Source organism: Heterodontus francisci, chromosome 1 (genome assembly GCF_036365525.1).
Source record: "Heterodontus francisci isolate sHetFra1 chromosome 1, sHetFra1.hap1, whole genome shotgun sequence".
NCBI classification, from domain to species: Eukaryota; Metazoa; Chordata; class Chondrichthyes; order Heterodontiformes; family Heterodontidae; genus Heterodontus; species Heterodontus francisci.
This window is the reverse complement of record NC_090371.1, coordinates 137482162-137498747: the sequence shown is the minus strand read 5'-3', so window position 1 is coordinate 137498747 and position 16586 is coordinate 137482162. Positions and strand designations below refer to the sequence as shown.

The 16586-nt window shown below is 42.2% G+C and overlaps 1 protein-coding gene across 4 annotated transcripts in view; it reads right to left on the bottom strand.

Moving 5' to 3' along the window:
- The window catches only part of pds5a (PDS5 cohesin associated factor A), a 312001-nt gene that overhangs the window by 222472 nt on the left and 72943 nt on the right, over positions 1-16586 (bottom strand). For all 4 annotated transcript variants that reach the window (XM_068036537.1, XM_068036525.1, XM_068036541.1 and 1 more), the window contains exon 4: positions 8455-8541. In XM_068036537.1, coding sequence (XP_067892638.1) covers positions 8455-8541 — 87 coding nt within the window. The remainder of the gene's footprint in view (positions 1-8454; positions 8542-16586) is intronic.

The window sequence follows — 16586 nt, the reverse complement described above, 5'->3', positions numbered from 1 at the left end:
AGATGCAAAACCAAAATCTGGAACTTTGGCAAAGTTAGCAATAAGAGAGAACTGTAAGAGAAGTCTTTTAACATTAGAGTTACCCTAATTTCAGCCAATAAAAATCATTCTTGGGAAACTAAATTAAAAGATATGACAGTAGGTAAGCAATGACGAACATTTAAATAATTCATAATACTCAACAAATACACATTCCTTGCAAGAATCAAAGCCCCACTGGAAAAGTGGTACAACCATGGCAGTAGCAAGCCTCGAGGATTGGAAGGATTTTAAAAATCAGCAACGGCTGACCAATAAAGTGATAAAGAGAAAGAAAACAGAATGAGAGTAAACTTTTATCTTAAGTCTAGTCTGTCTTTTATTTCGCAGATTAACTTAACAGTTGCTGTTTGGGTTGGAGAAGGTGAGTTTTAGACCAGCTTTAAACAGGGTTCACTCAGGCTCTGCTTGCAGCTGCACCTTGTTAATTAGAGAATTGGCTTAAACCAGTTTTCAGGGGCTAGAGTCAGTCAGTATAAAAGTGGGGCCATCTTACAGTGCTGACTTTGTTTGTACTAGAGTGCATGACTTGGGTTGCATTAGAGTGTTATAGTGGAAGTTTGGTGAGGAGGGACTGAGGAGCTCCTTTCATTTCCTACCTGTCCTCAGAGTGAGGGGAGCTGAGAGTTTCCAAAGAACACAGTAGACTGGTGAGTAAGTCCTGGTAGGTATTTTTCAAAGTGGATTGAACTGTAAATCATTGTTTTAGCAAGACTTATTTGTTCTTTTAATAATAATCTTCTAAAGTTGTAAATTTAGACGGTTTAGTCATGGCAGGAGAGCTTGAAGCTGTGGTTTGCTCCTCTTGCTGCATGTGGGAATCCGGGAACATTTCAAGTCCCCGGGACCAGCATGTGTGCAGGAAGTGTGTCCAGCTGCAGCTCCTGGAAGCTCGGGTTTCAGAGCTGGAACGGTGGCTGGAAACACTGTGAAGCATTTGCGAGTCTGAGAGCATTGTGGATAGCACGTATAGAGAGGTGGTCACACCGCAGCTGAAGGGACTTGAAGGAAGGGAATGGGTGACCACCAGGCAGTCCAAGAGAAACAGGCAGGTAGCTCAGGAGTCCCTGGGGTCCTGCTTGCAAATCGGTATTCCATTTTGGAGGCTGATGAGGCGGGTTCCTCCAGGGAGTGCGGACAGAGCCAAGCTTCTGGCACCGCAAGCAGCCTGTCTGCACAGGAAGGGGGAAAGAGAGGAAGAGCAATAGTAATAGGGGATTCTATAGTCAGGGGAACAGATAGGCACTACCGTGGCAGTCAATGTGACTCCATAATGGTGTGCGGCCTCCCTGGTGCCAGGGTCCGGAATGTCACTGAACGGCTGCAGGGCATCCTGAAGGGGGAGGGTAATAAGGCAGAGGTCATGGTACATGTTGGTACCAATGACATAGGTAGAAAGAGGGATGAGGTCTTGCATCAAGAATTCAGGGAGTTAGGCAGTGGACTAAAATGCAGGACCTCTCGGGTTGTAATCTCTGGATTACTCCCAGTGCCACGTGCTAGCGAGTGTAGAAATAGGAGAATAGCACAGATGAATGCGTGGCTTAAGGGTTGGTGCAGGAGGGAGGGTTTTAGATTCCTGGACCACTGGGACTGTTCCAGGGGAAGGTGGGAACTGTACAAGCAGGACAGTCTACATCTGAACCAGAGGGGACTAACCTCCTTGCTGGTGGGTTTGCTAGTGCTGTTGGGAGGAGTTTAAACTAATTTGGCAGCGGGAGGCGACGCAGACTCCGAGCAGAATAGGGACACAGCTAAACACAGGAAAGCAAACAAGTCAGAGGGAATACAGCGGAAGTAAGTTTCAAGGGAGTAAGACCAGGATGGAAGGTCTCTACTTTAATGCCAGGAGTATTGCAGGTAAAACGGATGAATTAAGGGCAATGATTGACACGTGGAATTGTGATATGGTAGCCATCACGGAGACATGGTTGAGGGAGGGGCAGGATTGGCAGCTCAATATCCTGGGATATAGAATCTTCAGGCGAGACAGAGGAGGGGGCATTGCAATATTAGTTAAGGAGTCAGTTATTGCAATAAGGAGAGATGATATCTTGGAGGGGGCATCAAATTAAGCTTTATGGGTAGAGTTTAGGAATAAAAAGGACAGCCACATTGCTAGGTGTTTATTATAGACCCCAGACAGTCAGCGGGAAATTGAGGAGCAAATATGTGCGCAATTTGCAGAGGTGTGTAAAAATAATAGGGTAATTATATTAGGTGATTTCAACTTTCCCAACATTAATTGGGACAATCATAGTGTTAAGGGCTTAGATGGAGTGGAGTTCTTAAAATGTATACAGGAGAACATTTTAGCTCAATATGTAGAGGATCCAACAAAGGAGGGTGCAGTGCGGGACATAATTCTGGGGAATGAAGCCAGTCAGGTGGTTGATGTGTTGGTGGGGGAATCATTTTGGTGATAGCGACCATAACTGGGTACAATTTAAGCTTGTTATGGAGAAAGAAATAGACAAGTTGCAAAAAAAGGTTTTGGATTGGACGAGAGCGAATTTTAGTAAAATAAGGTAGACTGGAAAGAGTTACTTGTCGGGAAATCTACAGAAGAGCAGTGGGGGGCATTCAAAAAGGAAATGGGAGGGTACAGGCCCAACATGTTCCCTCTAGGGTAATAGGTAGGTGCAACAAGCCCAGAGAACCATGGATGACCAGAAACATTCAGGGCACGATGAGAAGGAAAAGAGAGGTTTTTAGCAAATACAAGGAGAGCAAATCAATGGAAGCTTTCGTGGAGTACAGAAAGTGTAGGATGGAGCTTAAAGCAATTAGAAGAGCAAAGAGGGGATATGAGAAAGCTCTGGCTGCTAAAAGAAGGGAAAATCCCAAGATATTCTATAAGTATATCAATGGGAAGAGGATAACCAGGGAAAAGAGTCGGACCCATTAGGGAACAAGGGGGAAATTTGTGGGTGGAGCCAGAGGACATTGGTAGGGTGTTGGAAGAATACTTCACATCTGTCTTCACCCAAGAGAAAGAGGATGTAGATATGGAACTTAGACAGAGAGACTGTGAGGTTCTTGAGCAAATAGTCATAGGGAGTGACAAGGTATTGGAAGGCTTAAAAGTGGACAACTCTCCAGGTCCGGACGATTTGTGCCACAGGATGCTGTGGGAGGCGAGGGTGGAGATTGCAGGGGCTCTGACCCTAATTTTTAATTCCTCTCTGGCCACGGGGGAGGTGCCAGAGGACAGGAACAGCTAATGTGGTCCCACTATTTAAGAAGGGTTGTAGAGGTAAGCCAGGGAACTACAGACCAGTGAGTCTCACGTCAGTGGTAGGGAAACTATTGGAAAAAATTCTGAAGGAGAGAATCTATCACCACTTGGAGAAGCAAAATTTGATTAGCTTTGTCAGAGGGAGATCATGCCTAACAAATCTGATTGAATTTTTTGAGCATGTGACCAGGTGTGTAGATGAGTGTAGTGCAGTTGATGTAGTTTACATGGATTTCAGCAAAGACTTTGACAAGGTCCCACATGGGAGACTTATCAAGAAAGCAAATGCACATGGGATACAATGTAACTTGATAAGGTGGATTCAAAATTGGCTTAGCTGTAGGAAACAGTGATGACAGACGGCTGTTTTAGTGACTGGAAGCCAGTGTCCAGTGGCGTACCACAGGGATCTGTGCTGGGTCCCCTATTGTTTGTCATTTATATAAATGACAGACGACTATGTGGGGGGCTGGATCAGTAAGTTCGCGGATGACACAAAGATTGGCCGAGTGGTTAATAGTGAGGTGGAGTGTCTTGGGTTACAGGAAAATATGGACGGGATGGTCAAATGGGCAGAAAAGTGGCAGATGAAAAGTGTGAAGTGGTACACTTTGGAAGGAGTAATGTGACACGGAAGTATTCAATGAATGGTGTCGAAGATATTTTAATAACTCGTACGGAGACTTCGAGATTTGTTACTAGGAGTTTATTTGCGTGATATCACGGAGAGCCCGTACAGTCTGCACTGTAAGCAGCACTCTCTCGAACAGTGAAGAGTGCTTATATTTATACACCAAACTAAACAACTTTGCGCTATCAGTTCACATTCCCTGACATTTAGCATCCCAGACCCCATCAATTGTCCTTGAGTCTTCCTTTCATCCTCATCAAGCTTGCATTCCTGAGTGCTTCGTGAAATCTGCAGTTACATCAAAGCAGCTGTCGTATACTGATAAGAGGGGCCCTACATTCCTAATCAACAGGAATTGACAGCATACATTTCACAAGAGCCCATTGTTCCAAACCACAGTGTTACATGATTATACCACAAAGGAACAGATGTCCTTATAATTACAGGAATCACAGGTGTCAGCTAGTCTACTTTAACTATTTCATACCCACTTAGCAAGCATAATGCTTTTACTTATTTCCCATGATTATTATTTTCTTCCACAAATGGCCTGACACTGGGAAGTTCCGAGGAACAAAGGGACCTTGGCGTGTTTGTCCATAGATCTCAAGGCAGAAGGGCAGGTTAATAGTGGTGAAAAAGGCTTATGGGACACTTGCCTTTATCAATTGAGGCATAGATTACAAAAGCAGGGAGGTTATGTTGGAGTTGTACAGAACATTGGTACGGCCACAGCTGGAGTACTGTGTGCAATTCTGGTCGCCACATTATAGGAAGGATGTGATTGCACTGGAGGGGGTGCAGAGGCGATTCACCAGGATGTTGCCTGGGATGGAACATTTGAGCTATGAAGAGAGGTTGGATAGGCTTGGGTTGTTTTCACTGGAGCAGAGAAGACTGAGGGGTGGCCTGATCGAGGTGTACAAGATTGAGGGGCATGGACAGGGTGGATAGGGAGCAGCTGTTCCCCTTAGTTGAATGGTCAGTTACGAGGGGTCACAAGTTTAAGGTGAGGGGCGGGAGGTTTAAGGGGGATTTGAGGAAGAACTTTTTTTACCCAGAGGGTGGTGACGGTCCGAAATGCCCTGCCTGGGAGGGTGGTCGAGACAGGTTGCCTCACAAAGTACCTGGATGAACACTTGGCAATGCATAACATTCAAAGCTATGGGCCAAGTGCTGGCAAATGGGATTAGGTAGACAGGTCAGGTGTTTTAATGCATCGGTGCACTCTATGGGCCAAAGGGCCTCTTCTGCACTGTATTATTCTGTGATTCTGTGACAACAAAAACACAAAACAGATTTTAAGAGCTTTTAGAAGTATGTAAAAAGGAAGAGATCAGCAAAAGTAAATGTGGGTCCTGTAGATGCAGAGATAGGAAAAAATATATATGGAATAAAGAAATGGCAATCATTAAACAAATATTTTGTGCATGTCTTCATAGTAGAAGACACAAAGAACTTATTGGAAAGTGGGAACCAAGGATCTAATGAGGGTGAGGAATTTAAAGTAATTAATACTTCTGGGGCAGCACAGTGGTTAGCACCGCAGCCTCACAGCTCCAGCGACCCAGGTTCAGTTCTGGCTACTGTCTGTGTGGAGTTTGCAAGTTCTCCCTGTGACCGCGTGCATTTCCGCCGGGCGCTCCGGTTTCCTCCCACAGCCAAAGACTTGCAGGTTGATGGGTAAATTGCCCCTAGTGTAGGTAGGTGATAGGAGAATGGTGGGGATGTGGTAGGGAATATGGGATTAATGTAGGATTAGTATAAATGGGTGGCTGTTGGTCGGCACAGACTCGGTGGGCTGAAGGGCCTGTTTCAGTGCTGTATCTCTAAAAAGAAAATTAGTAACGAACAAGTACTGGAAAGATTAATGGGACTTAAAGTAGATAAATCCTCTGGACCTGATGATCTACATCCCAGAGTGTTGAAAGAGGTGGCTGTAGAGATAGTAGATGCATTGGTGGTTGTCTTTCAAAATTCTATAGACTCTGGAATAGTTCCTGCAGATTGGAAAGTGGCAACTGTAACCCCACAATTTAAGCAAGGAGGGAGAGAGAAAATGGGGAACTACAGACCTATTGTCTAACATCAGTCATAGGGAAAATGCTAGAATCTATAATAAAGGATGTGACAACAGGACTGGGCAGAGACAATATGGATTTATGAAAGAGAAATCATGCTCAACAAACCAGTTGGAGTTTTTTGGGGATGTAACTAGAACTGGTGGATGTGGTATATTTAGAATTCCAGAAAGCGGCGCAGTGGTTAGCACCGCAGCCTCACAGCTCCAACGACCTGGGTTCAATTCTGGGTACTGCCTGTGTGGAGTTTGCAAGTTCTCCCTGTGTCTGCATGGGTTTTCTCCGGGTGCTCCGGTTTCCTCCCACAGCCAAAAGACTTGCAGGTTGGTAAGTAAATTGGACATTATAAATTGCCACTAGTATAGGTAGGTGATAGGGAAATATAGGGACAGGTGGGGATGTGGTAGGAATATGGAATTAGTGTAGGATTAGTATAAATGGGTGGTTGATGGTCGGCACAGACTCGGTGGGCCGAAGGGCCTGTTTCAGTGCTGTATCTCTAAATAAAAATAAGGTCCCACACAAGAAGTTAGTGAACAAAATTAGAGCACATAGGATTGGGGTGAATATACTGGCATGGACTGAGAACTGGTTAACGACAGAAAACAGAGTAGGAATAAATGGGTCATTTTCAGGTTGACAGGCTATAAGTATTGGGGTATCGCAAGGATCAATGCTTGGGCCCCAGCTATTCACAATCTATATCAATGATTTGAATGTGGGGATTAAATATAATATTTCCAAGTTTGTGGATGACACAAAACTAGGTGGAAGTGAGAGTTGTAAGGAGAATGGAAAAAATGCTTCAAGGGGATTTGGAGACGCTAAGCAAGTGGTCAAAAATTTGGCAGATGGAATACAATGTGGAGAAATGTGAGGTTATCCACTTTGGTAGGAAAAACAGAAATAGAGTACTTATTAAATTGAGAGAGGCTGGAAAGTGTTGAACTTCAAAGGGACTTGGGTGTTCTTTTTCACAGGTTACTGAAAGCTAACTTGCAAGTACAGCAAGCAATTAAGGCAGATGGTATATTGGCCTTCATTACGAGGATTTCAGCATAGGAGTAAAGATGTCTTACTGCAATTATATAGAGCCTTGGTGAGACTGCACCTGGAGTATTGTGTGCAGTTTTGTCTCCTTGCCTAAGGAAAGATATACTTGCCATAGAGGGAGTGCAACGAAGGTTCCCCAAACTAATTCCTGGGATGGAGGAACTGTCTTATGAGGAAAGATTAAATAGACTGGGCCTTTATTCTCGAGTGTAGAAGAATGAGAGGTGATCTCATTCAAACATACAAAATTCTCAGGGCTTGACACAGTGGATGCAGAAAGGATGTTTCCCCTAGCTAGGGAGTCTAGAACCAGGAGACAGTCTCAGAATAAGGAACAGGACATTTAGGACTAAGATGAGGAGGAATTCCTTCACCCAGGGTGGTAAATGTTTGGAATTCTCTGCCCCAGAGGGCTGTGGAGATTCAGTCATTGAGTATGTTCAAATAAATAAATTTCTACATATTCAAAACATCAAGGGTACAGGATAGTGCAGGAAAATGGTGTTGAAGTAGATGATCTCATTAAATGGTGGAGTGGGCTCGAAGGGCTGAATGGCCTACTCCTGCTCCTATTTCTTATGTTCTAAAGATTATCAACCTGAAACATTAATGCTGCTTCCGTCTCAATTGCTGCCTGACCTGCAATCTGTTTTTACTACACATTTACAGCAGCTGCAGTACTTGGCTTTTGTCCTTTATTCAATAATAGTGCAACTCCGTTTCAGTTCAGAAATCCTAAAGGTCGACATTAACCACTTGTAATATTCAAGATTGAATAAACAGACTATCATCTATTTTCGGCAAGAATAATTTAGCTGCGCCAGACCTTTACCACAAAAGTCTTTTCTACTTATTGGGTAAATAAAAAATAAGAGGCATTCTAACACAACAAAAATTATATCTCAAGTTCCCCAACACCCCCATCTCAGCAACCAAATGCATTTTGAAAGTCCTGATGTTTTTCCTCACAACTGCCTGGTTATTATTCCAAACAGTTATACTATTCTTAGAAATCTTCTTCCTCTGTCAGCTTTAAATACATCTTTCACTAATCTAAATTTGTGTCCTACTTTTCAGACTTACTCTGAAGTAATATTCAGGATTTTCCTTAATGAGGTCCTCTCTCGAACACTCTTTCTAGACTGTAGACTTGAGCTTCTCCAATGCTGTGAAGGGGACCCAGAAGACAGTCACGTGAACTCAACAAGTTATGACTGCATATATGCGGAGCCTTTTGAATTATCATTGATGTCTGTCATAGGGCTAGCTTTCAACTCAGTAACAGGTACGAGTTGTTAAATTTTGAAATTTATATTCAGAATAAAATTCTTATGGTACGAACAGTGAATTGTTTTTCAATGTGATATATTGGCTTGATTTCTGTAGTATTAACACAGGTTGTAATGGCTTACCTCTAATAAATAAAAGTATCTGTTGAATTGTGGACTTTTGGTATCTTCCAATCCCTTCAACTGCCGTGTAATGAACATAAAAATGTCCTGTCCAAGAAAAACAAAGCATAATTTAACATTGGCAAAGCAGTTTAAAATACTTCCTGAAAAATTCCTGGTAGAGCTGAATATTACATTCCAATTTGCAGTGCTCTATGAAAGTTGCATTTGTGGTGAAATATCTGCATAAAATACTTTTAGAACCAGAACTAAAATACCAAACTAGTGAGCTGCAAATTACGCAGACCTTTGTAATAAATGCTGAAATGCCATATCATATTATTAAGAATGATCAGTGCAAATGGAAGGCACTCAGAAAACACCACTAATGGCAAGACTCTGAGCCTTTAGGGACTTTTTAAAATTTGTTGGGGCTGTGCAGTTTCAAGTTACAGCTGTATAAAGATGGCTCCACTTTAATATGAGGTTTAAAAAATCCAAAAATAATGCCAATGTGCAGCCCCAGAATAAAAAATCTAAATAATAAACTAACTAAAAATCACATCTCACAATTTTAAAGTTATTGCTTCTCAGTGCAGCAGAGTAAAGCATTACATGTTGATATATAATAGCATGGTACAACATAGTTTCTTGCCCACATATTCTGAGATCAGACATAAATCACTTTGCCACAGGGAAATGAGAGAAGCCACCCTAAATTTCCCCCACAGATCCCCTACTGGCTGTACTAACATGGTGGCAACAAATCTCATATCCACACCTTCAGCTAAGTATGGCAATTGGCATCAACAGAACCGAAAGTGGACATCTTAAAAGTAATTAAATATGGAGAGAGAAAAACATGAACACTGTAAATATACAGCAGCTCAATCAGTCTCTGTAAAAATACAGATTAATACTTTGGATAGCAGTGCCCATCAGAAGCAAGATACGCTTGTAACAGGAGGAATAAATAGACTGAGCAACCTGCAAACTGCTTAATAGAAAAGCAGAACACGTTTACATGATATAAAAATCAACTTAGACAGGCATCAGGAACACAGAATAAAAAAAAAAAGTGGAAAACAGCCAAGACACTTAAAAATGGCACAGCAATGATTCAGACAAGGAAAAAGACAAGAAAATGGGGAGAATAGGAAACAATTCATTCAGATGCAGATCTGAAATGAAAATAGATAATGCTGAACGCACAGAAACTCACCGATCCTAAATAGAAAATAAAGTCAGCACTCCAGGTCCCCTATCCAAGATCTGACAAACTACCTATATGCAAAACATCAACCCTGCTACTCCCCACCTGAGACAGTGGCAAACCTACTACTTCACATAACCAGTGATATCCTGCTGCAAAAGAAAATGGAGAATGCCCAAGAATATTATCAGATACTGTTCCTGAGCTTGGTTAGAACAGAGCAGGAGGCTGAAGACAGAGGTTAGAGTGAGAATGGGAGGAAAATTTTAAATGACAAATTATACTGAGGTTAGGACCACACTTGTGGAGAGAGATACATTCAGCAAAGCAGTTACCTAATTTGCATTTTGAGTACATAGAGGTGGCCACAACATGAGCAATGAATATAGTACATCATACTGGATGAAATAAATTGTCTCACGTAAAGAATGTTTGGTTTTCTAGATAAGGATGTTGGGTAAATTTAAAAGAAAAAATGATACGCCTGGTGTGGCTGCAAAGGAAAATGCTAGCGATGGGGAGACTGGAAAGTGGGCAGTCTAAGAATCCACAAGGGTATCCTGGAGGGAGTGATCCCTCTGGTAAGCAGAGAGGAACATGTGGCTGCTGGTGGGACCATCCTGTTCATGGTAGAAAATGATCAAATGAATTTGGAAGCTAGTAGAGTGGAAAGTGAAGACAATTCTTAATGAGAAGGGGGAAGGGATGAAAGCAGAAGAAAATGAGGTATAAAAGATCCAATTATTTGAGGGGAAAAAGACATCTCAGAAGGTATGACGCAGATGTCAGAATCAGCAGAATCTGCCCATATATTTATATCCGATTTCGATCATCCTATATTTACAAAAACAACTTGCATTTATTCAGCACCTTTTAAAATAGCACAACATCCCACGGTGTTTCACAGAAGCGTAATTAAACAAACACTGACACAAAGCCAATTACGAATTTATTAGGATGAGTGACTAATGCTTGGTCAAAGAGGCAGGTTTTCAGCAGCACCTGAAAGGAGGCGTGGAGAGGTTCAGGCATGGAATTCCAGAGCTTAGTGCCCAAGCCGACCGATGACGTGGGCGTAGGGACTGGGGGAATGCACAATAGGCCAGAGGTAGAAGAATGCAGAGTCCTCTGAAGAGGTTACAAAGATAAGGACTGGCGAGACCATGGAGGCATGAGCCTAAGGAAAAGATTTTAAAATCACAGCGTTGGCAGGTCAGGAGCCAATGTAGGTCCGAGCTTTTACATCTAACTTTTCAGTGGAATGAACAGAAAACATGAAAATCCTAATCATAAGTTCTAATCATAACTCACTAAGAGCTGTGATTTATCATTAAGATTTTTGGTTTCCAGTAGTCTTCATTCGTAACACAGGAGAAATAAATGTTACATTTACAGATGAAATTGAATATTGCAAAAATCCAAAAAAGTTTGTATATTTGTTTTAATTTTTTTCAAAACAAAGAGCTTGCATTCAGAAAGCACCTTTCACATTCTCAGGAAGCCCCACGGCACTTTAAACCAGTAAGATTCCTTTTCAAATGCTATCACCACTGTTAGACAATGTAACAACCACTTACACTCAAGTAACTCCCACAAACACCAATTGGCTGAATCTGTTTTGAGGGGTTTGGTTAAGGAAAAAATTGTGTATACTGTCTATTGCCCGTTATGTACCCCGACTGTTTTTCTTTCCCATTAAAGTCATCATTTCACTCTCCACAAACTTAAGCTCAACAAAACTATTCAGGTATGGCAGGATAGTTATTATGGACAAGTAATCCAGAGACCATGGAGAATTCAAACACAATTAATTAAGTAAATCTGGAATAAAAAGCTAGTTATCAGTAATGGTGACCATGAAACAATGGTGGTGAGAGAACCACCGTGAAAGAAAAACCTACTTGACCTCGCCCTTACCAAACTAACTGTCACAGATATATCTGTCCATGACAGCAATGGCAGGAGTGACCACTACACAGTCCTTGTGGAAACAAAATCCCATCTTCACACTGAGGATAAACGCCATCTTGTTTAGTTAAATGGGATATATCATTTTTCAATTCATTCATGGGATGAGTGCGTCACTGGCAAGGTTAGCATTTGTTGCCCATCTCTAATTGCCCTTGATAAAGTGTCGCTGACAGTGCTATCAAGCGCCACTTAAACAGCAATAACCTGCACATCAATGCTCAGTTTAGTTTCTGCTTGGGCCACTCAGCTCCTGACCTCATTACAGCCTTGGTCCAAACATGGACAAAAGAGCTGAACTCAACAGGTAAGGGGAGAGTGATTGCCCTGGATATGAAGGTAGCATTTGACTAAACGTGGTATCAAAGGGCCCTAGCCAAACTGAATTCAATGGGAACCGGGCAAATCACAGTCCCTGGATATTACTGCAAGAATTCCTCAGGGCCTAACCATCTTCATCTGCTTCAACAATGGACTTCCCTCCATCATAAGGTCAGAGATGGAGATGTTCACCAATGATTGCAGTGCTCAATTCCAGTCACAACTCCTCAGATAATGAAGCTGTCTGTGCCCACCTGCAGCAAGATTTGGACAATGTTCAAGCTTGGGTTGATAAGTGCCACACAAGTGTCAGGCAATGACCATCTCCAACAAGAGAGAATCTAACTATCTCACCTCGACATTCAATGGTACCACGCTGAACCCCACCCCCACCCCCCACCATCAACATCTGAAAGGGGGCGGGGTGGTTACCATTGACCAGAAACATGACAGGACCAGCCAGGATTACAAGAGGTCAGAGGCTGGGAATTCTGTGACTAGTACCTCACCTCCTGACTTCCCAAAGCCTGGCCACCGTCTACAAGACACCAGTCAAGACTGCGATGGAATATTCTCCACTTGCCTGGATGTGGGCAGCTGCAGCACAACTCAAGAAGCTCAACAGATCACAGGTCAACCACAATCTGATTGAATGGCAAACTTGCTTGAGGGGCAAAATGGCTTACTTCTATTTATATGTTCCTACCATCCAGGAAAAAGCAGCCCACTTGATTGGCACCTCATTAAGTTATTTGTGGGCATGCTAACATAGTGGTAATGTGACTGAACTAGTAATCCAGAGGTCTGGACGAATGATCCAGAAACATGAGTTCAAATCCCACTACAGCAGCTGAGGGATTAAAATTTAACTATTTAAATAAATCTGCAATAAAAAGACAAGACCAGAAATGCTGACCATGAAACAACTGAATTATTCTCAAGAACCCATCTGCCTCACTAATGTCCTTTTGGGAAATCAGTCTGCAGTCCTTACCCGGATTAGCCTAAATGTGACTCCAAACCCACAGCAATGTGGTTGCCTATCAAGCCATTCAGTTCGCTCAAGTGCAATTAGGGAAGTGCAATAAATGCTGGCATTGCCAGTGATGCCCACATCCTGTAAATAAAAAAATCCGCCACGTTAAACATCCACTCCCATCACCACTGGGGCACCGTGGGTGCCAAGTATACCATGCAAGATGTGCACTGCAGCAACTCACCAAAGCTTCTTCGACAGCGCCTCCCAACGTCCTGGGGATTACCATCAACCAGAAACTTAACTGGACCAACCAAATAAATACTGTGGCTACAAAAGTAGTCAGAGACTGGAAATTGTGTGGCAAGTAATTCACCTCCTGACTCCCCAAAGCCTGGCCACCAGCTACAAGGCACAAGTCAGGAGTGTGATGGAATACTCTCCACTTGCCTGGACAAGTGCAGCTCCAACAACACACAGAAAGCTCAACACCATTCAAGACAAAGCAGCCCATCTGATCGGCATCCCATCCACCACGTTAAACATTCACTCCGCATACATTGCAGCAGTGTGTACCATTTATAAGATGCACTGCAGCAACTTGCCAAAGCTCCTTCGACAGCACCTTCCAAACCCACAGCCTCTACCACCTAGAAGGACATGGGCGGCAGGCACATGGGAACACCACCATCTCTAAGTGCCCCTCCAAGCCACACACTATTCTGATTTGGAACTATATTGCCATTCGTTCACTGTCACTGGATCAAAAACCTGGAACTCCCTTCCTAACAGCACTGTGAGCGGACGTACACCAGACAGACTGCATTGGTTTAAGGCAGCAGCTCACCACCACTTTCTCAAAGACAATTAGGATTGTGCAATAAATGCTGGCCTTGCCAGCAACACCCACATACCACAAACGAATAAAAACTCTGCTGCTCATCTCCTGACCCAAATCAAGTCCCATTTACCCACAAAGATGTCCTTATTTTTGTGGATATGGCAGTTTATTGGTTATATTACTGGATTATTACTCCAGATAATTTGAATTCTAATCCCACCATGGTAGTTTGAAAATCTGAATATAGCTTTAAAAACAGATGCAAATAAAAAGCGAGTGATTCTGTCAATTGTTGAAAAAACCCAACTAATGTCCTTTAGGGAAGAAAACATGCCATCCTTACCCGGTCTGGTCTATAGGTGGCTCCAGTCTTTCACCAATATGATTGATGCTTAACTGCCCTCTGCCACTAAAGTGTATCAAACCACAGCAAGAAATACAACAGTCTGCAGTGATTTAATAAAGCTGCCTCCCACCTCCTTGGGGCAATCAGACATGGACCATCAGCCCCAACAGTGATGCCCACATCTCAAGCATGAATAAAAATCAGATCTAGATTATGTTATATCACACTTGGAGTACTGTGTGCAGGTTTTGTTTCCATACTGAAGCACTGGGGAATGTGAAGGCAAGATATGCAATGAATTGTACCAGAACTGAGCTACAAATAATAAACTGAGCCGTCTGGAGTTCTTTTCTCTAGAAAAGAGCAGGCTAAGAGACGACCTACGAGAGATCTCTAAAATTGTGTCAGGGTTCATTCAATATGGTGGATGTGCAGACAGACTATTTCCACTGATCAATGAGTCAAGAACAAAGAGGCATAAAATGTAAGATAACCACAAAGAGATCAAATCAAGAACACACCAGCAATTTTGAAGAGAGTGGGAATTTGGAAGATGCTGCCACATGTGAAGAACACATTATTTATGCATTTAAGGGATGGCTGAATGCATCCTCGAGGGAGAAAGGAATAGAAGAATAGCAGGGTGGGAAGAGGTAATGAGTGGGAGGAGGCTTGTGTGGGGCTGTCAAATTGGGTCAGAAAATTTGAATCAGATTCTATGTAATGTATTATCTATAGAAGTCCATTATAAGGCTTGGACCCACAACCTCCCAACTCAGAGGAGTCAACTGAGCCAAACTTATACTTATTTTAAATACCACTGTTATCTGTAGAAAGCCAAAATCAACAATTATCACAATTATCATTTGCTGCTTCATTATGTAATAGAGAAGATAACATGATGTTCAGAATCTGGGGATATAGGTACTTATCAGATATGGTCGTTGAATAGAATTCACCTTCTACAAACCACAGAATGACCTATCTTGATAAGTTTTGGGGAAACAAAATAATAAGTAAATACATGAAAATGTCCCGTTGCAGATAGGTTGGGGGCAGATATTTAATAGAATCATAAAATAATATAGTACAAAGGATGCTACTCAATCTATTGTGCTTGTGCTGGCTCTTTTAAAGAGCTATACAAATAGTGCCAGTCCCCTGCTCTTTCCCCACAGACCTGCAAGTTTTTCCCTTCAAGCTTTTATTAGAATATGATCTTATATTTCTCTATGCTGTTACCACATAAAAGCCCACCATTTAACATGAACTTCCTTCTTCTCCAAATTTACCTGCGAATTGTCTGTGTGGCTGAATTTATGGAAGTGTGGTGCGTGCAGACTGAACATAATTCAAACAAACAGCCAATCAGATAACTATCTTCCTCATTTTGCATCATCCACACACACTGCATGATGTAGCAAACAGTCCAAAATTTGAGAAAGGGTCATCACTATGGAAAAGTCATTACATCAGATATCATGCACTGCAGTTAAACCTAGATACTAATACTTAGGAAATCGATGAGAACTTCTCAATATGACAGGCTAGGGCGTATTATAAATCGGGAAAAAGAAGAAAATGCTGGAAATACTCAGCAGGTCTGACAGCATCTGTGGAGAGATGTCATTTAATCTCTCCTGCCCTCCACCCTATCACCTTCCTTTTTGTTCTTCTTCCTGCCCTCCCCCCTTTCACTTGCCCAAAACCTACTACATTTCTAACTTTTCCCAGTTCTGATAAAAGGTCACAGATGCAAAACCTTAACTCTGTTTCTCTTTCCACAGATGCTGCCAGACCTGCTGTGTATTTCTAGCATTTTCTGTTCTCAGTTCAGATTTCCCCAGTATTTTGTTTTTGTATTAACAGTAATGGAATAACCCTGAAGCTTTTTACCTGATCAGGATACTTTTCTGGAAGTGCATTACCAGATGCCTACACCCAAGATGCTGGGGAAAACCAAAAGAACAAACTCACAATAACTGGTTTAGATTTAACAAAAGGTTTGGTATTTGATGTCTAATCTAGCCCAGTCCCACAAAAAGATTTGAGTACTATAACCCAAGTTTAAGCAATGAGAGCTCAAATTAAGTGCCAAGGATCTTTCAGCTGGGAAACAGAAAATGGCAGGATCATGCGACACCCAGGACTTTATACAAGGCAGAAATGCTGGATGACATATGGCAGCACCTGCAGTGAAATCATGACAATATTTTTATGTGATTTCACCCCGCCTCCCAACCAAAGAATCTATCAAGCTATGTTATAGCTTGAGTATCTATCCAAGATGCAGAACAAAAAGGAAAAGTTATTAGGCCCAACAAACTCTTTCGCTTCTGACAGATCAAACTCACTAACAAGTCTTTGTCGTAATTCTTTTCTCTTTCCAGAAATTTATCTAATTGCATTGTAAACTACTTGTTCCTTCAATTTCAATGGCCTTCCTTCATACCTTATTCAAAGCCTATTGCTCTTTGACAAAAAAAGT